Source organism: Sphaerodactylus townsendi, linkage group LG01 (genome assembly GCF_021028975.2).
Source record: "Sphaerodactylus townsendi isolate TG3544 linkage group LG01, MPM_Stown_v2.3, whole genome shotgun sequence".
NCBI classification, from domain to species: domain Eukaryota; kingdom Metazoa; phylum Chordata; class Lepidosauria; order Squamata; family Sphaerodactylidae; genus Sphaerodactylus; species Sphaerodactylus townsendi.
The window spans coordinates 53,092,135-53,115,776 of record NC_059425.1 but is presented as its reverse complement, the minus strand read 5'-3'; the positions used below and the strand labels follow the sequence as shown (position 1 = coordinate 53,115,776).

At 40.1% G+C, this 23,642-nt stretch overlaps 1 protein-coding gene across 5 annotated transcripts in view; it reads left to right on the top strand.

The window, feature by feature from the left end:
* The window catches only part of EML4 (EMAP like 4), a 192,452-nt gene that overhangs the window by 83,588 nt on the left and 85,222 nt on the right, over window positions 1–23,642 (top strand). For 4 of the 5 annotated variants that reach the window (XM_048503677.1, XM_048502835.1, XM_048501267.1 and 1 more), the window contains exon 1: window positions 6,715–7,035. The exons of the other annotated variant lie outside the window; for it this stretch is intronic. In XM_048503677.1, the coding sequence (XP_048359634.1) occupies window positions 6,969–7,035 (67 nt within the window). In that variant the 5' untranslated portion in view covers window positions 6,715–6,968. Of the gene's footprint in view, window positions 1–6,714; window positions 7,036–23,642 lie in introns of those variants that run through there. 5 annotated transcript variants of the gene reach the window in all.

Genomic DNA, 23,642 nt, shown 5'->3' with positions numbered 1-23,642 from the left:
AATGCACAATATTCACTATGCCTCTGTGCAACGTACGGGTTGGAAGGAAATGTGAACACTTCAGTTAATGCTTCAAACATTGAGGTTGTGCCAGCCAGCTCTCTCGGGGTAGTTAATCTTGTGATGCAGTTTTCAAATGTATGAATTATGCACATCTGTACACATACACATATTTTGGTCCATTATTTTTATTTGATTTACTTCCGACCACATTCAGTCCATTCATGCATCTATTGAAGGCTAACTCAGTTAATCTTTTAATTTGCAAAGGTTTTTCTTTATTTTTTTTGCCTCTTCTTCAGATTAGAATGATTGCTTGTTTTTGTTTAGTATATGTTACAGTGAATGTTTGGAGTTTAGAGGCTATTAGCATTCATGAAGAAATGATGCAAACTCTGTTTGTGGTTGATCAGTCTCCAAAAATACAGAGTTGGACCAATGAACAGGAAGAGTGGCCTGATGCTCATTCTCATCATTCACGGCAGTATTTTCATGGGGGTGGGGGGTGGGAGAATATGGGGGTGGGGGTGGGAGAATATCTAGATGATGTGTGATGGATTTTCAACATTCATGTGAGACTGTCGACTGAGTCCACATTACATTTGTTTCACCTAGACAAAGATGCTTTCATATTCAATATTTCCCAGAGCAGATGTTTTTGGCTTCTATTTGTCTGAGAAGAAATATTAAAATTGTGTCACATAGATAACATGTAGCTACTAAATTCTTTGATCAAGTGAGAGATGGTTTGTCGATTGCAAAATGACTTCAACTGCTTTGAAGATAAACTTGATAAACTAGCAATTCAGGACCACTGTTTAAATGTATCTGCTGTTATGGGGGTTACCTGAAATACCTTGTCCAGTACTATGACAGTAGCACTTACTTCTACTGAAAGAAATAATCTTGTGTGTCAGATACTTCAAACCCTTGAGGAAGGGACTGAATCATACATACGTGTCAGCGAACTCAAGTTTGCCATCACTGGATGTTCAATAGGAAGCCACATTTCTAACTAATACTTGTAGGAGTAACATGTAATAAGGGTAAAACATGAAATAGCCCCTACATGTACAAATCTGTCCAAAGCAAAATACTTCTGTTAAATTGAGCAGGTAATTCGTGGAGAAATGTCTGATTACAGAGAGGTAGCAGTCATTCACTTAGCCTTAAAATATATTAATGGTGAATTGATCTATCCATAGCTGAATCAAGCTTCGTGGCTCTCTGTGAGAACTGTTTCCTTGTGGGCTTCCTAGAGCTAGCATGGTGTAGTGCTTAGAGTGAGTTGCATTAGTATCTGGACACCCTAGGTTTGAATCTCCACTATGCTATGAAAGCTCAGTGAGTAATCATGGCCAGTCATACTCTCTCCACCTAACATACTGCACACGATGGTAGTTGTGAGGACAAAATGGGGGACAACCATGTTGTATGCTGCTTTGGGACCCCACTAAAAAGAACAGCAGAGTCCAAAAATCTAAATACATACATAAGCAATTACTGGCGATGGTTGGAAATATGTTACTGGATTAGAAGTACCTCACAGAAGCAAATTCTTTTCCTTTCTGTGTGTTTGGTGGCTTTGTGTATCCAGGGGGTCACTTGGTCTCAGCAATGTATCTTTGGTCTTCTCAGATACTTATGTAGGAAAGGGGAGGTGATGCAATGAATCCTACCTGTTATGTACCTTAAAAGGTTTTTGAAGCATGAGTATTGCTGCTAAGAAAGTGTTCATAATTTGCCGAAGGAAATCATTGTTCTTGAAAATGAAAATGTCTCCTGTTGTGTTTAAAGTCCTGTACTAAATTTTGTTTCTCTTCCAGAGTCCATCTAGTCCAGCATTCTGCTACTTGCAGTGGCCCACCAGGTGCCTTTGGAGCTCACATGCAGGATGTGAAAGCAATGGCCTTCTGCTGCTGCTGCTCCTGAGCACCTGGTCTGCTAAGGCATTTGCAATCTGAGATCAAGGAGGATCAAGATTGGTAGCCATACATCGACTTCTCCTCCATAAATCTGTTCAAGCCCTTTTTAAAGCTATCCAGGTTAGTGGCCATAACCACCTCCTGTGGCAGCATATTCCAAACACCAATCACACGTTGTGTGAAGAAGTGTTTCCTTTTATTAGTCCTAATTCTTCTGCCCAGCATTTTCAATGAATGCCCCCTGGTTCTAGTATTGTGAGAAAGAGAGAAAAATTTCTCTCTGTCAACATTTTCTACCCCATGCATAATTTTATAGACTTCAATCATATCCCCCCTCAGACGTCTTCTCTCCAAACTAAAGAGTCCCAAACGCTGCAGCCTCTCCTCATAAGGAAGGTGCTCCAATCCTTCAATCATCCTCGTTGCCCTTCTCTGCACTTTTTCTATCTCTTCGATATCCTTTTTGAGATGTGGCGACCAGAACTGAACACAGTACTCCAAGTGCGGTCGCACCATGGCTTTGTATAAGGGCATGACAATCCTTGCAGTTTTATTATCAACTCCTTTCCTAATTATCCCCAGCATAGAGTTTGCCTTTTTCACAGCTGCCCTGCATTGAGTTGACATTCCCATGGAACTATCAACTGCGACACCTAAATCCCTTTCCTGGTCTGTGACTGATAGCACTGACCCCGTAGCGTGTATGTGAAGTTTGGATTTTTTGCCCTTGTGTGCATCACTTTACATTTTGCTACATTGAACTGCATTTGCCATTTCTTAGCCCACTCACTTAATTTATCAAGGTCCGCTTGGAGCTCTTCGCAATCCTTTGTGGTTCTCACCACCCTACATAATTTGGTATCATCTGCAAACTTGGCCACCACACTACCCACCCCTACTTCCAGGTCATTTATGAATAAGTTAAAGAGCACTGGTCCCAATACGGATCCTTGGGGGACACCACTCCCGACATCTCTCCTTTGTGAGAACTTCCCATTTATACCCACTCTTTGTTTCCTGTTTCTCAACCAGTTTTTAATCCATAGGAGGACTTCCCCTCTTATTCCTTCATTGCTGAGTTTTCTCAGCAGTCTAGGTACATTCCCCCAAATAAAAACCATTTTCAGCCTGAAAGGTCAGCATTTCAAAGTACTCTAGTGGTCAGATCCTTGTTTCTATTATTCTGCAGCACTTGCACTTTCAAAAAGGAAAAAAAAAACCAGAATTCTCACATGAACTATTTCCACCTCACTGACTTGTCTTAAATCACAAGATCAGAGAATAATAAGATTCAAGTTCTTCATTTTATTCATCTAGTTTCTCTTGGTTCTCTTGCAGCTATTTCTAATAGCATAAACCAGTGTGTAGCTAGGAGAACTCTAGTCTGATTTTTGTTTGTATTTTTAAAAACTTTTGTAAGCCTGAGTAAAAATTTCTTTGTGGAAGTGACTAATGCTAGAATGTTCCTTAAAGTATTTTTATTTGCCTTCAGATCACAGCTGACTTACAGTGACCTTGTAGTGATGTTGGTGGTAATCTTGCCATTGCCTGCCTCCACATAGGGGTGCTCAAAACAAGGCCTTCAGATATGACCAAAGTGGATGAGTAGGTTCACATGGAAGAAAGTGGTCCTTAAGGTATCTGGTCTCCAAACTCTATAGGATTTTAAAGGTCAATAACCTGAACAGGGCCTGGAAGCAAACTGTAGATGACACAAGACTGGAGCGTTATGGTCCTATGACTCACTCCAGTCTGATTGCAGCTTTCTGTATCAACAGAAGCTTCAAAACTGTCTTTAGTGGACAGCCACAAGTACAGCATACTCAGGGGCATACCTGCCAGAGGGACAGGGGGCAGCCTTTGTCCCCGGGCGCTGTTCATCAGGTCGCGCCCCACACATTGAAACCTACCATGGGCCCACCAGGCGCCCCTCAAGTTGAGGGGGATTTCGGCGGGCTCATGGCAGGCTGCCAGCCCGGCACCAGGTTCTGCTGGCCTTCCCACCTATCGGAGGCCGGCCTTTCAGCAGGAAGGCCGAGGAGTGCAGGAGCCAGCATCAGGCACCTGCTGAGCTGCTCGCCACCTCCCGAGCCGCTCCGTCTCCCTGCAAACTTGCAAAGGTAAGTGGGTCGCCAGGGGGGGCGCAGGATTGGAGGAGGGCGCCCAGAGCATGTGTTGCCCCTGGGCACCATTTCCCCCGATACGCCTCTGAGCATACTGCAGTATTCTTATCTAAATATTAACAGGGCATTATCAGTGGCAAGATCTTTCTCTCTCAGAAAAGGCCACAGCTGGCTTACCAGCTGAATCTGATGAAAGGCACCCCCAGCCACCAGTGGGTATTTGTTAACAGGAGAACAGAATGCAGCAGCATACCAAGCTACAAACCTACTTCTTTATTGAGTCACAAGCATCAGTAAGCAACAACCTATATTTTGAGATACATTGTGTGTGTGTAAGGGATCGTGAGAACATGCTTGGCCATGTAACCTGTCCAAAGTTGATGATCAGATGTAAGCCAATCACTAAGTCTGTTTAGTTAATACTGAACAATTGTGAATGCCCACCAAACTGACTTGCATTGGGTTTTCCCCAATCAAAGCATGTTCAAAGATGTTGCTGATTTAAATTGATTCACAGTGATTGCATTATGAAACACTACTTAATCACCAAAGGGTAGGATTTTGTCGAAACACAGCATTTATGTGTTTGTGATCTAATTGTATATTATGACTTGTTTGTGATCTAATTGTATATTAAACAATTGCCTGCTAAGCAGAGAAGTTATGCTGATAATGGAGGGAGTAGAACTCAGTTGCTCTGTGAAAACATGCATGTGCAAAAAAACCCCTACTGTACTGTACTGTATAGTTAGTAAGAAAGGGGAGCAGTTTCCAGAGAGATCCCATACCAGTAGAGAAGGTGGCAGGTGGCAGGTATGGGGAGGCACAACTATGTCCTCTGTTCAAAAGTACATGAACAGTGCTGGGATGTAATTACCAATCAGGGCTTAAACATCTCTGTGTGTGAATGTGTGTTTGAGCATATGCCGTCTCAGACATTTTGTTCCATTGCATTTTCTTGGGTTCTTTTCCTTCCATTTTTAAAGCCGTATGCATGGAGAGAAGTAAATTACTTATAATATATTGAATAGAAGGGAAAAAAATCCTCCACACTGCAGTAAGATTGCTTTGTTTTGACATTCATCTTGCTGTGATCGTTCTGCCAGTTGGCTTTAGGCACGGCTACCAAAAGAGTGAACACATGTTGCATTCATTAACTTTTCTCTGGCTCTGCTCAATTTTGCAAGTTGGACAAAAGCATGATCATATTAAATGGACTGCAGTGCAGTTGTAATATGAGTGCACTGTCTCACACTTAATGGAATGATAACCTCGCAAAGGCTGGGTTTTTTTTTTTTATTAGAAGATTCTGTGGCTCTTCAGTGCAGTGCAGACTCCTGCTTGCCCATGTGTTCCCTGGGCAGCACTGGTTTTTAGTGAGCTAGTATAATTTCAGAATTCTGTAGTGGTACATTTGTTTCCATCTCACTCAGACTTATTCATTTGCTGTGCTTTCTCCAGCAGCCTCAGGGCAACTACATGGGGCTACCCCATATTATTTTAACACCCTCCCTGTGAGGGCAATTAGGTTGAGAGGCTGTAGTTTGGCATATCCTACTGATTGAACTTCACTAAAACAGGTATTTAAATGTAGGTCTTTTGGTTGTAGTTGGAGCATTCCATTCCCTCAGTCAAAGTAGATGTAAACTGCTTGTTTACACAAGGTTTCATGTATACTTAAGGTAGAACTTGTTTGCTATATATATTTGTCTTTTGAAAGTGCTCCCCCTCCCCATTCTCTGGGTGTGTTTTGTATATTTACTGCTTGGTGTAACAATTGTCGTTCTTTTATTTATTATGATGTTCATACCACTGCCTTTCCTTCTGTTTCTAGTGGCTCAATACAACTTTGTTTTACTACCAGAACTCTTGCAAGTGACAACTGGAGAATAGTGTGTGCTGTACAGTTCAAATTCTGAACTCTTTCTAATGTAGTTTACCTTAATGGCTAAAATGCACAATAAACTGAGAAGGGCCAACTCATTATTGATTTGACTGCTATAGCTGAAAGGTGATTTACTGTTGCTTAGGTTCTTCTCTTACTTTGGCTTTTCCAGGGTATTTATTTGTTTATTTGTAGCATTAGTGGTTTTCTTTTTCTCCAGAAACAGATTCCAGTCACATTATTGTAAACCAAACATCTGTAAAACATCTGTAAAGATGTATTATAACTAAAGCTAGTAACCCAGTTCACATGCATAAAGAGCAGGTCCTCCTAAAACGGGGAGGGGGGGGGGGTTCTTAAGTTGCTCTGATAAGTTGTGCTACCAGGTGGTAGTTCTACCTGGAAGAAATGCTGTAGCCATCGCAGTGCACTCTGATCAAGCAAAAAGCCTCCAGAATAAATCCGTTTCTGTTGATCTAAACCAAACAAGGTCTTGATGTAAAAACGATTTTGTTCCAGTAGACTTGGCTTACGAGTTTGTAAAAATCCCATTGCATCCTTTCTTTTTGCAAACACAGAGAGCGAACTTGCAACACTGGGTGAGGATTTTTTGATTCCTACTTTGCGAAGTATGACAGATTGCTGTGCAGCGTCTGTGCTACTAAGTAGTGCCTTTCTTAGTGTGTTTGACGTCTGGGTTTTAGCCACGCCTTCCCGCAGTCTCAGCTTCCCCCCGCCTTTCTGCATCCCACCGCCTTCTGCTCTCACCCGCGCGCGCACAAACACACTGCAAAGGCAGGACGCCGTCCTTTTGCTCAGTCGAATGCAAAAGCTCGGGAGGAGGAAAAGCTGATCACTGGCATTTTTTTTTGCAGCACGTATTTGTTTCTGTGGCTCTCTGGACGGGCAGGATCTCCTTACAATTCGAAGAATGGTGTCTGATTCAGGGAACTGGGGTTTGCTATAAAACTCTGGTAAGGCTGCAAGGACTGTAGGCAGGGCTGGTTTGCAGCTCTCGGAACGTAGGTGGCAAGAATGGAAGACGGCTTGCCTTGTCTTGGTTCGGTGTGCAATTCCTCGGCGCTCATGAACTTCTGCACCGGTAAAGTACAACTTCCTCTCATTTGTGTGTGTGTGAGCCTTGCCATAGGATCTGGTCAGTTTCTTTCTAACCCCAAATTAAGAAAAGGTTTCTCTCCCATCTGCTTTAAAGCAGCTCTCTGAATCTGCTACAAGCCCTTCCACAAATGCATACGATAAGTCATAAATAAGTATGTATTCACCTTATTGTTCTCTTTGCTAGTCAGGTTCGTGGCAGCCTTGAAGGAAGCAGATCTATTTTTAGCACTAGATGATTCTCCTGTAAAATGTGTAGTAGACATCAAACATTGTCACTCAGCATGGCTCTCTTGTAGTATGAAAATCTCCTCCTATTGAAGTCAGCTGTACAGGGTACCTGTTGTGTTGTGGATTGTAAATATTCAGTGTGCTTAACTGCGACTTGTTTCTGCATGTCTGTGAAAGGGGCTTCATTTAAGGTAGCTTTCAGTATTACTTCTTTTATTTTGAAGAAAGTTGAATCCCTAGAGGAAAGTTTTGGCTTGCATGGGGGAGGGGAGCTCAGATAAGCCCAGTGAAATACTTATGTACAATAACCTATTATATATGCTACATTCTTGAGCATTCAGATAACAGTTTGAATTGCTACACTGCATGTGATATTTTGCAGACCACTTTATTCCTGGCTTTCTTATAATTGTTAATCAGCAATTGCTGAAGTATCTCTGTGTGACTATATTTGCATACTGCATTAAGTGGTTTGAGCTCTGTTTATCAGAAAGCTGCCAAGAGAACTCTTTCTCCATTATAAAGTTTGTGGTTAGTTGTTAAAAACAATGGGCCAGGATTAAAGCTAAAGTCTAAGTTTCAAGTTTAATCCTATTTTAAATGCACCCAAAGATAAATTAATCTTGCTGATTTGTTGAGATCAATTCTGCCACAAATACATACATGTTTCTTAAAATAAAAAGTTGAATGTATTAAGATGAAGAGAAAATTACTTCTGCAGAAAGATATAAAATGTTAAAATAGAAACTATTTCATGCTCTGAAAAGAGTTATCTTTCCACACTTACTTTTTATTGGCTGGAAAAATTCTGCTTTATTGTACATTCCTCAAGGAAGGTTCAGTACTTTATTTGCTACAGAAACCACTGTAGTAAGTACAGAATGTAGCCTTAAGACATTAAAAGCACTGTGCACCTTTTTGGGTGGGGAAATAATGAGAAGTTGAAAAAATTATGACACCTTAGCATAATTAATTTGTTAATCCTTTCCCGTCTGAATTTAAAAAAATGCTCTTTCATGTTATGTTAATATACAATAGTGAAGAAGAAGAGTTAGATCATAATTTGATATGCTTCATTTCTGCTGAGTGGCATCATTGGGAGCAATCCAAAGCTGATTGACACTAACATATCTGGGTTCTAGCCACATATTTGATTACACTTTTTAAAAGCCAGACCTTACAGATAAATAGTTCAGTAGATATAGAGGAAGTTTAGTTCAAATCAGAAGTGGGTCTCAAATGGCATGTGCCATGTGGGTTGTGTTCAGTTCTGGCCCTATGAGCAGACATGAAGTTAAAACATGAAATGTTTGGGTTTTCTTCTAGTCTGATCTAGTGACATCAGGTTGGTCTGGTTCAAGTCAGTGAGGATTTGGTAGATGATTCAGCATACCTGTTAATCTATTCAATGCCATTTCACAGGTACATCTACTTTATGTAGAATTTATTGCACACCAGTGATCATTATAGCGCATAAGTACAATGAAATATTCCTTGTGTGAAAATAATTGTTCATTTGTAGTGTAATAGTTCATTTGTTTTTAATTGGAACAATTAGACTTGAGTTTAATACTTAACTATTAAAGCACCCCAGCCCTTTATGAAGAAAGAAGCCTGTATAAACATGTACTATGTAAAAATGCTCCCAGATATACAGTTTTACTTGTTACCACTTTCTGTTAGGACCATTTGAGTGTATGTCTGTGCATGTCTTAGTGGAGCTCTTATTCTGAGCCCGAATTTATTTTTAGCTTTTCTTCCACTTCAGATTAGCAGATTTCAAAGTAAATTCCATTTCAGGAAAAAATGGTTAGGGTTTGGTTCAGAATCAGCTTGATATGTATGCATGCTTAGTTCTGTAGCAACAATCATCATGGAGGAAATATGGGGCATTTCTTATTGCACATGCTTTTTACTTAACCATACAGCAAGAGAACATGGAAAGGTCACCTCTTGTAAAATGTCCAACTGTGGAAGAGCCAGGTTCATAGTTCAAAACACAAGAACTTTTCAGTACCATCTATAATTTTGATTGCAATACAAAGCTACAAGTGAAACAAGGGATGGAACAAGAACATGAATTGGTGTATCACTGATATACCAACAAGGTTACTGTAGACAGATGTTCTCATCCTGTCTGTTGATGGCTGTTTTCATTAGGCTCTGATTAATACCACTCAGGGGAGAAACATAAATCTGGATGTGCACTTCTCGTTAAGGAGAGATTGCAGTAGGACATATGGTATTAGCCATATATGAAACTAAGATTTTTTTTTTCTGGTTCTAAGTGTCCACTTTTTCTGTTCGTGATGGTCACGAAATTTTGGAACAAGTGCACACTAAAAAGGTAATTGCAGTGTTGGCTTGATGCTATAGATACCTGTTAGGAGACACATTCAAGTTCCTTGGTCTTGGTTTCTCTGCTACCTGGAATTTTTACTATTCTTTATTTAAGTAGTGCATATAATGGAAATAAGGTGTTTTCATATTTTAAGTGCCGTGCTGGGAACATGCCGTGGCCTCATGAAACCTCTCTGTCTGGGTAAGCCTGCTTCTAAAGCAGGCAAACTGTTGATTTTCACAAACCTTAGTTTGTCCAGAATCAGAAATCAAGAGGGAAGTATGGAGTGTCACAAGTGAAGTGAATTTGGATACAAGTAGCCAGACCATGCATCGCTTGCCATGAAATGGAACTGTGTTCCTAACTTGAGTCAGGGTCCTAGGAGCCCCTGTTGGTGCTTCAAAATTTGCAGTCTTGATCTGGGCCCTCTGGCATTTCAGGATTAGATTCTGCTGTGAAGGAAATTGTGGAGTTGATGCATAAGAGACCCAGAGAATGAAGATATATGACAGAATTTTATTTCCAAGACTAAGCTTCCTGGATGAGAGAACTGAGAATTCTGTGAAAACTACTCTGAACTCTTCTAACCCCGTTCTCTCTGTTGTGCCATCTCTGGCATTGCCACTGTAAGATCTTATTTGGCACTGCCCCCCCCCCCCCCCCGCCTTGGGATCGGGCGCCGTCAACAAATTGTGGTCGACCAATAATGGTTGCGTTAATGCTGCTGTGTTTTTTAATGTTTTAATATTGTGTGTATATTTTGTTTTATTTATTATGTATTGTAGTTATGCACTGGTTTGTACACCACCCAGAGCCCTTAGGGGGTGGGCAGGTTATGAAATTGAATTAATAATAATAATAATGATAATGATAATGATAATGATAATGATAATGATAATGATAATGATAATAATAATAATAGAACAAGATATGTGTCAAAATACAAATAATTAGAAGTACTTTCCTAACTGTGTTCTGATTGACAAGTGGGACAGTTATATTACTTCACAGGTAAAGATATAATATTTCATTAGATTCAAAAATTGGAATAGTAAGTGTTACATTTTTAGTGAATTTCTGGTGATTACTTAAGGAAGCAGCTTGTCCACTACAAAACTAGTAAATACATCACATCTACAATATCACTGTGTAGGAAAAAAATAAAATAAAAGATCATTAGTGTTCCCAAGAGGCACTGTAGACTATGTGTGTGAATACTTTTCATGTGCAACTTTCAGTCCCAAGGCAAGGGATCAAAAGTCTGTAAATATTCAGGTGCAGTCTTGGGAGTGAAATTTCAGCTGGAATTGTGAAAGAAATAGAGAGAAACTGGAGGCAACCTTGAATTGATCCAGATTTGATCTTTGTTGAAAATACACAATTATAAAGAAAAAGCATGGAAAGAGAATAGATGAAAGGTGGTGCAACAAAACTCCTTAGATTTTAAAATAAATAATCATATACATGTAAATCAACTTGAGAAATAAGCAGTCAGCAAGTAATTCCAGAAATTCCTAGTGGAAGCCATCCAGTGAAACTGAATGTGTTCTTCCACAACTACTTCAAAAACTGGATTCTGTCCATGTTTTTATGTCATAAGAGGGAGAAGAGAGGAGAGGACAATGGCTGTACTGGTTTTGGAGCAGAGGAATAGAGTGTGAGGTGGTTCTTTTTTCATTTTAAAAAGTTTATTTATTTAACAGATAAAAGATTGGTTATATTCATCTCCATCAGTATGTGTCACAATACAATTTTCCATCTCCATCTTGATAAATATTACACATCTTTTTAGCTTAACTAGTAGAGCATAAAAATCAAGAACTTGTTAAACACATATAATTCTTATCCCAATTTATCTTAACAAACATCTTAACATTTCTACACTTCTGTTAACATGTATTAACTACTGTCTTTACTACAGGTGTGAGGTTCTTCTAAGGAGGGTCAGACGGTGAGAGAAGCTGGAATTGAGCAAGGAAAGCGGGATGAGGCAGAGAGGGGAAACACTAAGGAAAAGGAGTTTCATAGGCTGTCTCATCCTGTAGTGAGGACATAGTCTTGCATAATGTGAGGGACAAATTCTGGCTGTGTAAATCCTTCTTCTGCTGGGGGATAGGAATGAATCTAAAATACTGGCTCAGAAGAGTTGCTTAAATATGAAAATGTCACACCTGTTTATGATAGCAGTGAGAAACTGAAACTTGGAGTGTGCATGGGAAACTCTAATGAGGTGGGTGTTGATGTTACCTTCCTGAGCAAAATCTTACTAGGTTACTTGGCAGGTCTGCATTATAAGACAGTCTCTTGAGTTAGGTGGAATGTGGTATCATTGTCCTTCAAAAGTGGTAGTTCATCTTGGCTTGACTATGTGAGGATCCCAAATTATCACATTAAAAAAAAATTCAGTGGAGTGTGAGTGACAGTTTTCTCATGGATCGCTTTCTGTTAGGTCTTAAGAGATTCACTTTAAAATTGCATGATTCATTGCTCTGATGCAACATGAAGTCTTTGTACACTTGGCTGTACAGGGCCCTAGGATCTTGGGGAGTTCCAAGGTGCATGGCTCCTGACCATTAGTTCAGTAACAGTGTCTTCAAAACATTTCAAAATTGCAGGGCTTGCATGAATCAGGACCCACATTTCAGAATGTAGTTCACTTCTGATAGTGTCTCCCTTTTCAGGTAACTGATACGGCAGGGCATGTCTTGCCTTTTCCAGCTGTGCCCAGAATAACTTAGACTATGTCAGCACTGTGCAGAATGATGGAAAGTCAGCATGGAAGGCTGAGCAAGTGATTGTTAGAAAAGTGTATACCTGAGAACATGTACATACTAAAACTCAGCTTTGGGCAGTGCATGGTCTTTTCTTCCTTCTCAGGGTTTTTAAGCCTGCATGTAGTTTACTACAATCTGAAGAAAAAGGAAGCAATTTTATAAACACCTTAATGCTTCCATAAACTACGTATAAAGAGATTACTTTCATAAGAGTTCAATTCCCACATTCTCTTTATGCTCTGTCTAACACCTGGGTAATGTAAACGAATATTGTCTGGTTTTTTTTTTTTAAGTAGGCATTTTAAAATTATCAAAGATGCAGTGGTGACATTTGCCCTCAATCATGTGCTTTTTGTTCCATCTTCTTTTTAATTAGATAATAATTCATTCAAATGATCAAGGGAGTAAATAGGCTGATTAGAACATGATAGTGATTAATATGTAAATTTTGAATACAGAAATAAAGCCAGCTTCATTTTTATATTAAAAAGTTCAGTAATTTGGTCCTTGGCATCTCTAAATCAAGAAAATGCCCAGATCTTTCTCCCTATGTATTACTGACAAAATTGCAGTACAACATGCCAAAATGTAAGTCAAAAGTCCTTGCCAAAAACAAACAAAAAAGTGGGTGGCATGGCTTTGCACATCAGTATCACTGTTTTTGCCATGTGAAGTGTGGGCCCAATAAACAAATATGAATTCTTGACTCTCACTGACACTGTCCCATACAAGCATCTCCTTGCAACTGATTCACATCTGCAGCACTATACCTAGCTACATTTTTTCTTGGCCCGTTTCATTCAGAGTACAGGTGAGAGTATAGAGAAACCTGCTCTAACCCGGTCTGTGCATTGGAGTTATTAAAAGTGATAAAACTGTTGCGAGCCACCACAGGCAGATTTCCTGGAGAAAAAGCATACTTTTTTTTTCTAAATTAGAAAATCAGATAATTAATCACTCAAGGTTAAGTACATTTTAATGTAATAGATGATTATTTTTGTATATATATATCACAAGCTGTTACTCACTAGTTTCTGACTGTGTCAGGAAAAAGGTAAAGAGTATTCATTTAGAATAGCAGTGAGAAGACTTAGGTCACAATTAACTTTGGTTGGAGGGGAAGAATTTAAACAGCATGCTTCTGTTAAGGTTATTGTGGCTGATTAACATGTTCTCCACTGGCCTCAATTAGCCCACTTCCAACAGAATCAGCTTGATATGTATGCATGCTTAGTTCTATAGCCACACTTATCATGGAGGAAATATGGGAGATTTCCTGTTAACACATGCTTTTTCACTTAACTATAGAGCAAAAGAACATGGAAAGGTCATCTCTGTAGCAATATTACGGGTAATGAAACTTAAACACATCTTTATGTGACATCTTGTATTAAAAACAAAAATCATATGTACAACATTATTCTAAGTAGTACTGTCATGCAAACAATCCGACTTGAATTAATTTTTCTAAATCATCCAAGTCTATAATATGGTTTGATTCTATAGAAGAGTCAGGCTGATGGTGCAAGATACAAGAGCTTTGCAGTACTGTATAAATTTGATTGTATTTGTGAGTGCCTCCCCCTGGTTCGTGCTGGGGTCAAGGTGTTGCCCTGCCCACCTCTAGTTCCCTGTTCTGCAAGGTGGCCTCAGAAGCAGAGTTGGAGGTGTCCTCATCACTTCTGTTGGGTTCATTCCCCAGCTGTACAGGAATCTAGCCACCTTCGTACCCCCTCCCTTCTTATAGGGTTGCTCCACCCCTGCTACCCAGTCACCCAACCCACAGCCCTGCATCTCTGCCTGGTCCTGGCTTTTAACCCCTGAGAGGCCACTCTGGTTCCCTGTCCACTCCTAGCTCCTCCCCTCCTTAGTTCTGCTGCTGGCCCCTCCTCCCAAGTTGCTTCTGAAACCCAGGCCTGAAGACCATGAGGCTTCATGTTGGCTTAGCTTGGGGATAGTGCCTCTGCACCATCTTTTCCCTCCTCAGCCAGGGGGAGCTGGAAGGAGGCACCCAGGCTGTTTCTCTCCCCCTCTGCTCTCCCGGCCAGCTCATTGCAGCCACGACTGGGCCTGATGCCAGGTGAGTCTCATTTTGGGAGTCCCATAGTACATGGGGTGTGGCTTTGTCAATTGTGGGAGAGGGCAACTCGTCTTGGGCGGCTGGCTCGGCCTGCCACTTTTCTGGGACAGCACTAAATTAGAACTCAATAGGGAATAATTGGAGCAGGTACCGTGCTTTTCTCAAGTCCAGATTGCTGAAATGCAGCTGTGTGGATTTTTCCCCCTGTAGCGTATGTAGTGTACAAACTTAACACAACTTTCCTAGGCAAAAGTTTTTAAAAGCCTGGAGATAATAAAGTTTCTGGAATAGTAAGCAATGTTCTCTGTAGAGAAGCATAATAATCAGAATGGTTAAAAACAGTTTTCAAAGCAAGCATTTGGAACAGGAAGTCCAAGTGTGGCTTGTGTCTTTATGTGTATTTCATGATTGTGTATTGCATGATTGGTGCTGGTTGCTTCAGTAGCCTTACCAGGACTAAATTGCTTTCTTTGTTAGCATTATGTTGTCTTAACTTGTGTTTAATTGCTAGTTCCCTTGGGCACACATTACTTCATATGTGCCACTGGAACATGCCACAGTTACTCAATTCATTGAGCAAACCTTGTACAATTTGACAGGTGAATTCAGAGCTTCAGGGTTTGGCTGGAAGAACATGATAGTAGTTCTTTAAAGGTCACTTTGTACAAGCTGGGAATTCCCCTAGCCAACCTGTAAGTATGGGAATATTCTTTTCATCCAGGAACTCTTGGTTCAGTCTAGAGCAGTGATGGCAAACCTTTTTGTGACCGAGTGCCCAAATTGCAACCCAAAACCCACTTATTTATCGCAAAATGCCAACACAGCAATTTAACCTGAATACTGAGGTTTTAGTTTAGAAAAAACGGTTGGGTCTGAGGTGCACGTTACTCAGGAGTAAGCCTGGTGAAACAACCATGCAATGCTTCGAATGGGTGAATCATGATCCTAGGAGGGTTTACTCAGAAGCAAGCTCCATTGCCAGCAACCGAGCTTACTCCCAGGTGAAGGATTGTGCCCAGGCCAGCCTAGATGTGTGTGTCGGGTGTGTGTGTGTGTGTGATTTGCCGCCTTGCCCACATGATGAACTCTGGGCACGCATGCCCACAGAGAGGGCTCTGAGTGCCACCACCGGTCTAGAGTTGTGTTTATTTAAAAACAAAGCTGAAGCGAAGTATCATCAGACTAATATTTTTAGGGAAAGGTGACAGTGTAAAAACTGGGTCATTAGTGACCCATGAGATGATGTCACATGACAATGTTTACTAGGTAGACTATGGTTATGGGATGATTTGCCATTGCTTTCCCCCATCCTCTACACTTTACCCCCAGCAAGTTGGGTATTCATTATACCAACCTCAGAAAGTTGGAAGGCTAAGTCAACCTTAAACTGGCTACCTGAAACCAACTTCTGCCAGGATTGAACTCAGGTCTTGAGCAAATCTTGACTGGAGTACTGTAGCTTACCACTTTGTGCCACAGGCCTCCTAGATTTAGAGTTTAAACTTTCCAAAAAGCTTTACAGAGTTTACAAAAAGGATGTTCCTTGGTTCTTGCCACAAGCAATGAGGCATTATGGATTATCTCAGGAAAGCAACATTTGCCACTGATTGCTGTTTTTACTGATTTCAGTTCAGTTTATCTGACTTCAGATGACCACTAGGAGAACTTGTACACTGCTGGTAGATCTGGTCCTGTCCACTCCTAGGGGCTGAGGAATCTTTCAGCTTACCCTTTCTAATAAATAAAATATTAATGGGTTTTTTAAATTGTTGTGCCTCCTCCATAGTTGTTGTTGCCTCCTACATAGTGATATTCTTGGCTTCATGATATATTTTACTTGACATTGATCAAATAAGTACCTAGTTGTCAATATTTCTCTGGTCAGTTTGGCAACTTAAAAAATGGCCGTTTGCCTATCCAGCCTAGATCTCTCATTAAAACGTATGTTTTATAGGGAGCAGCTCCCCACTGTGCATATAGGGGCCTTGGCTGGTGAACCGGCTCAAACTGTGTGTGGTTTTGCAGTGTCTTTCTTTTTTTCTTTTTAGGCTGGCTATCCTTTGGATTTGTTTTGTCAGTATACTTTCCTGGAGAACATTGAATTATACCTAGGGTTGAAAGAGACTTAACTAGATATTAAAATAACAGCTTTCCTTTCCTTCACTTGCTGCAAAGACTAAATTTTAATGGCACAAATGAAGCTGCCTTACACTGATTCCTCCCCTTTGTCCATCAAGGTCACAATTGTCTATTCAGACTGCAGCAGCTCTCCACAGTCTTAGGGGGCAGTCTTTCACATCGCCTGCTGTTTGGAATTGCTGGAGATTGAACCTGCGACTTTCTGCAAGCCAAGCAGATGCTCTACCAATGAGCCACAGTCTCTCTTACTAAAGTTATTTGTATTGAATGAGAGATCAGACCAGCTTGAAATTCAGTACTTTATATAAGCACCATATAGGATTAATATCAAATAATTCAAAATATTTTGAATATGTTATTAAAATACAATATAATAGTATAAAATTGGATTCATTAAATATTGAAAAATAGACATGGAAAGATGCTATTGTTCGAGAATACCACAAACCTAATCCGTCCCTAAATGTATGCATCTGTGTAAATTTCTATCATGACATGACTTGTACAGTCATGACTTGTACAGTCAACTTAGACATAAAAGTTATTTTTTAGATTTTTCTATGCTACTCTGAAATTAAAGATGTCTGTCTTTTTAAAAAACCTGTAATAGGGTGATATATGTTTTACCTTTGATAAACAAATGTATAATGAGTTCCAACTTGGCATTATCATCTGTTTCCTTCCAAATAACAAATTGTATTAAGGTCAAATATTAATCCCTTGAAGACATGATTAGGATCTGCATAGTATGGGCACTTAACATATTAATTGTGACATCTAGGGCAAAATATACCTTTATTAAATTAATTTGTATTTATTTAAAAATTATGGAAATTGTATTTGGGTATATTTATTTGTTTGTTTACAAAATCGGCATCCACTTTTTTCCATTACAAGGGCCACGAGGGTGGCTAACAGTTTAAAGCATACTTAATAAAATCACACTTTAAAATCATTAACCTCTACCCCCCAACACACATCATTAAAGCAATCAAAACCAGGGTTAAGATACATACAAAACATAAAAACAGCAGTTAAAACATCCATTAGGAAGGAAGAATTCTTGAGGGAATGCCAAATGAAACAAAAAAAGTCATCACCCACTGGTGGAAGATGGCAATAGAAAGGGATAGACTAATCTCCCTGAGGAATGAGTTGCAGGTTTCTATAGCCTCCTTGGGGTCACTTGGAAGCATGAGATAGTGTCATCTGCATATTGGTAACAACCCAGTCCATGTATCCGGATGATCTCACCCAAATGGTTTCGTGCAGATGTTATAGTGCACAAGAGACAAGATGGAACCTTGTGGGACAACATAGGCCAGAGGCCAAGGGACTGAGTAGCTGTCCCCCAGCACCACCTGCAGGAACCACTGCAGAATGGCTTCTCAATCCCAATCCAGATAGGCAGTGTAGAAGGATAACTTGATTGATGGAAATGATCATGCTTAGAGGTCCAGGAGAATCAACAGTTGCATTCCCTCTATCCATCTCCTGGTATCAGGGCGGTTAAGACTGTTGTAGTCCCATAATCAGACCGAAACTCAGTCTCAACAATGGCACATTTGAAGCTGGTAAATAATTTTTGAGATCTCTTGGGTCAATGGTTGGATGTAACATAATCTGTTTTAAGGCTGGTGGAACTACCTTCCTAAGGAAGTATTAACTACCTCTTAAAGCCAAGCAGCCAGCATCTGCACCAGAAGATTTAAATAACCAGAAAGGACAAGAAATAACTAGAAAGGAAAAACTTCATGCAAGTAGGTGGTAGGCCTCAAACTTCAAGGATTCTGTCCATATTTTCAGGCTTAATAAACCCAAAAGTATCCCAAACATTTGACAAGTCAACATCTTGGCATCATCTGACCCTGTTACTGCTAATGTGGCTTGGTTGGAACAAATGTGAGAGCAAAGAGAGTGCTGAGCAAAACTGTCACAATGGTCCATTGAGCAATCCACCATCTTCTGTAGGCCAGATTCCAACAGACCTCTGACTTCCCAGAACAATATGGGCACTACAGAATCCCAGTTTTGTACATTGGGTACACAGCTTCAAAGCTAGTAGAGATACATTCTTTACCCCATGTCAGTTATCATTGTGAATTGGAGTAGTCAAATGTCACCATGTGTTGTGGTGGGAGAAATCAATATGTTCTACAATGTGCAGAGCCTGTTTCAAATATCTTATTATTGATCATTCATGAACAGACAACTATAATTCTTCACTTCTATGATTCCCTGATCTGTTTCCCTTTGCAAAAACAAATAAGACCCGTTTTACTCACTGAAGTAAAAAACAACCCCTCTCAACCCCTCCCCCAGGCCCCCCCTCCACATCATTTTTAGACCCAAGTGATTTTCTACAAGAAAATATGTGACTGTACTTCAGAGACATTGTTTACTAATGTACAAGTGATAAGGTTATAAAAGGATAAAGTCATAAGAAGAATAAAGTCATTTATTTACTTGTTCAGTTTTTATCCTACTGTTCCTAATAAGTTAGGCTTAGACCCACTTCTCTATGCATACTGCCAAGAAAAAAAAAGTGCAACTGGGGTGACTTTTTTTAGCCTAGAAGTTTTTTTAAAAAAAAAATGCTGCTTAAAGGCAGCATAAAGGGTTTCTAAAACTCATTTGAAGAAGAACAAAATGCTCCTGCAAAAATGAACATCACTGACAGTTGTGCTGTCAGAAAAGAATATTAATGTGTCAGCTGCAATCCACCCAATACTGAACTTATGCATTCAAGAAACTGAATATTTTCCCCGATTCTGATCTTTATCATCCAATGTGAAGTCATCCCTAACATCAGGATGATCATGCCACAAAACTATATTGTTACCTTTTCTGAAAATTGTTTAAAGTGTAGGAATACGCAAAAGAATTCTTCACTTCTATTACAGGCAAATCAGAAATTCAGTTTACTAATTGTTTGTTAACACCCAGGCTCTAAGCATATGCTCTGCATTGTGCAATGAAATACAAAACTTGGTGTGCAGAATTTTTTAAAAAAACATGACATAGGTGTGAACCAGCCACAACTTGTTCATTTCAGTCAGATGTTAGCATCAACGTTTTCCTGGCAATCTTTCAAGATTGATTTTATTAAGCAGTAGCACTAAAAAAAACTTTAAAGAAAACTCAGGGTAGCTTAAATATGAAAAATAATCTTGATAAACTCCAAACATATTTAGACTGGTTTGCTTCCTACAACAGGATTTTCCTGCTTTACTAACCAGATGAAGAAGTAATAAGAGGTGTTTTCTGTTATTAAACCTGTCATTTTGAACAGTGGCTTAGGTCCTACATGCTTTTCAGTTTAATCTTACTCAGTATCCCTTCTCATTGCAGACCTTTATCTAGGGTGGCTTTCTTCTATGTGGGTCCTGAGATTTCTAGCAAATCAGAATTTGGTCATCAGAAAGGGTATCTCCTGTTTCTTCTGCTACTGAAAAACGAATAAGATTCAATCCAATCTGTTTCTTGGACTCCTCCTCCTGGTCATTGTTTGGAAATGAAAATCAGTTTACTTTAAAAAGAAAAAAGAAAAAAAGAAACCTGCTTCTAGAAATGTTTATAAATTGTCAAAAAAAGAATACATGCTACTGAGGATGTTTTTCCAGCTGTGTAAATCCCATTGAAAAGCACTGGAATTTCGTAAGAGCATGGTGGTGTAATTTTGCATTGTTATGCATCAGTGTCTCATAGCTTTCAATTAGACTTGTCTAGACACAATTATATGCATGATTGCATCTTTTATTTGAGTTTATGGTGTGACTTGAGGCCAGTTCTTGCATTACCCCTAGTGGGATGGATGTTGTCTGTAAGTCCAAATTACATGAGTGCATCTCCACATATTTACCTGCATTCATGAAGCCTCATTCAGGTAGGTAAGGCAGATTCTAACCCTCAATAACATTGGTTTTTTTGTCCAAATGTCAAGGCTAGGTTGCTGCCTGCCCTTTCTCCTCATCTTTATAAGCTAACATTGCTTCTTTTTGAACTGAAATACCTTTTTTTTTGTTAATACAGCACAAGGGTAAATATTTTGAGGGATGATGATGATCCCAAAGCTACAAATGATTTGTCCTAAGGCCATGGTGGTGAACCTATGGCACTCCAGATGCTCATGGACTACAATTCCCATCAGCCCCTGCCAGCCTGGCCAATTGGCCAGGCTGGCAGGGGCTGATGGGAATTGTAGTTCATGAACATCTGGAGTGCCATAGGTTTGCCATCACTGTCCTAAGGGCTTTACATAGAAATGGAAAATCATGGAATATAAGGTGGCACCCTGTGGAACTCCACAGGATTGGTCCCACCCTAATGACATCTGATCTCCCATAGCAACCCTTTAAGTCCAGTCTGTGAGGAATGATGTGCATCAGTTTAGCATGCATCTCCTGATACTTATTTCTGCCTGCAAGTACCCCAGCAAGATGGTATGATCTGCTGTATCAAACGCTGTGCATAAGTTCAACAGTAGCAATGACTACATCATTTTCTTCCAGCCATGTTTCTGTTAGCAAGGTCTATGTCTTCTTCCAGCAACATCTCATCCAAGGGGAGCAGTGGTGTGCTTCAGTAATCTAGCACTGCTCAGTATTAATGTAGATACGGAAGGAAAGGGGACTTGGTATCATCACCCTCAGAATTCAATGGAGGTTAGACAGGCACCAAAGCATCCTTGCCAGACACTGGCCATCTTTGATAAATCCCACCCCCATGCTTATCAGCTCCTCTTTGCACTGAAATAATGCATTCATTGAGCATACTGTTCCAGGTTAAAATTGCTCCCAACTATTACTAGTAAGCCTCCCCAATGATCAACATCCTAGTATCCACAGAGGAACCATGCAACCATCCAGGACATAGTCATGATGTGCTGGGGATAGAGATGTCCAGCCGATATTGTTTTCTGATGGTATGATTCCTGGTTTCTGGGCAAGTAACTGGTGTATCTATCTGTCCATTTGGGGACTTTTTAACACAGCTTTCTTTCTGACAGAAATATAAAGCACACTTCAATCAACTGTGTGGAATAGGCAACAAATGTTAGCAATGTCAAATGGATTTTCATGATTGTTTTGAATGCAGTTTTTTCTAGGTATTATTTGTGACATGATTTTATAGTAGAGAATCTGTCATGGTAATATTAGTACATGCAGAAAGTTCGGGAGAAATACATATGGCATCTCTTGTGAACACGTTTGAGTAGAGCCAGCGAGGTGTAGTGGTTATGAGTGTAATCTGGAGAACCGTGTTTGATTCCCCACTCCTCATGAGTGGCTGAGTGGTGGACTGGATTTATTTTCCCACTCCTGCACATCAAATCTTCTGGGTGACCTTGACTTAGTCACAGCTCTCTCAGAACTCTCTCAGCCCCACCTACCTCACAAGGGATCTGTTTCAGGGAGAGGAAAGAAAGGAGTTTGTAAGTGCTTTGAGACTCCTTACAGGAGAGAAAGGTGGGGTATAAATCCAAACTCTTCTCTAGTAATTTGATTTAAACAGATACGGGACAGACATGGTTATATTTCAGCAGTTAGAGGTTTGCAATCAAAGTGTGCTTCAAAATATGAGAGACTTTCCTGGTTCTTTCTAAAGTCAGATCCTATACTTCCACAACTAAATTCTGTTACTCACCCTTCCTGCACCTATGTGCAGTTTTCCTTGCCCTCTTTCTCTTTGTTCCCTTCTTTCTTGAACAACCTGTTGCTCTTTCTTTGTATCTGATATTGTAGGGTACATCATTTTACTCATTAAAAAAGTCTGTAAGCTAACTGGCCAAGAATTTTAAAACAGTAACTGTATTATAACAATAAACCTGGTGATAATGAACAGTCCAATGAAAGCTGGAGGCTGCGAGCCACGGTGCCGATTCAGCATCACCCTGCCACTTCCAAAAGGACTGTTTGGTGGCTTGGGGAGCAGGGAAAATCCCTGGACTTCCCGCTTCCCAAAGATCCCATAGGGCTGAATGGACGTACGCCACAGAAAGCGAGTGAAGGGGTAGATGCACTGATAACCGGGCATCCTGGTCCCCAGAAACTCCCGGCCCCCTCACACTGATGTCCTAGTAGGATGCCAGCAACGTCCGGGTTTTGTGGTGACGGGGCTGCGGGATACTAGGTTATCAGTGTGTCTACCCTGGAGTACCCTGGAGAGGGCAAACACGCTGGTGGGAGGCCGTACCACTCCCAAAAGCCCCTTTAACCCCCCCACATTTGAATGGGACTGCCCAGTATTTTTTAAAACTCATGCTATATATATAGTTTAACTAAAAGTAACAGGCCTCTTGTGGTTTATTAAAGACTTTATATTGTAGCATAAGATTTTGTTGACTGGAGTCAACTTCTACACATTCAGCGAGTGAAATGCCATGCTGTGTGCATGATGCGGGGGAAAGAAGCAAATGAACTTTTAAATAGTAAAAAATGGTAAATAAGTTACTAAAACTTTTAAAAGGCTTCCATATTGAAATTAAAAAATATTCTGTAAATGTGAAATTATTTGCCAAACAGTTCTTCACTTGCTTTTTTGATCTGGAACCCCAAAATCAATTGTAGTTTCAATGTCTTTAAGAAAAGAAATTAAGACAAAAATAAAACAAAGTAAGAACAAGTATTTTAAAAAGGCAGCTGGCCAGCTAGTGCAGTTTAGAAATGCAGACATCACACAGGAGATGTGAACCCTGCTCTCCTACTCATAGTTTTAAAAAAGGAGGGGAACTGTAACAAAATAAAATGCAATTAGATGCCTGTGCCAATATTGCTGTTGAGGAATAGCCGGCTGAGCTCAAATGATTTTTGTTTGTCAGTTGACCAGCATGCCACCCTTATTCTGCCATTTCCTGAGTGCTTTAAAGAAGGTTTCCAGAGAGGCATTACTACATTTTCTACACCATTAAGAACTTGCAAGGTGTGGAAGTAGTCCAATGTTCTGATTCCAGTAGGATATCTATTCTTATTTCCTTGTATTCAGGGGCAAACTGCCTCTGAATATAGCTGCTTCCTTGAGCTATAAAG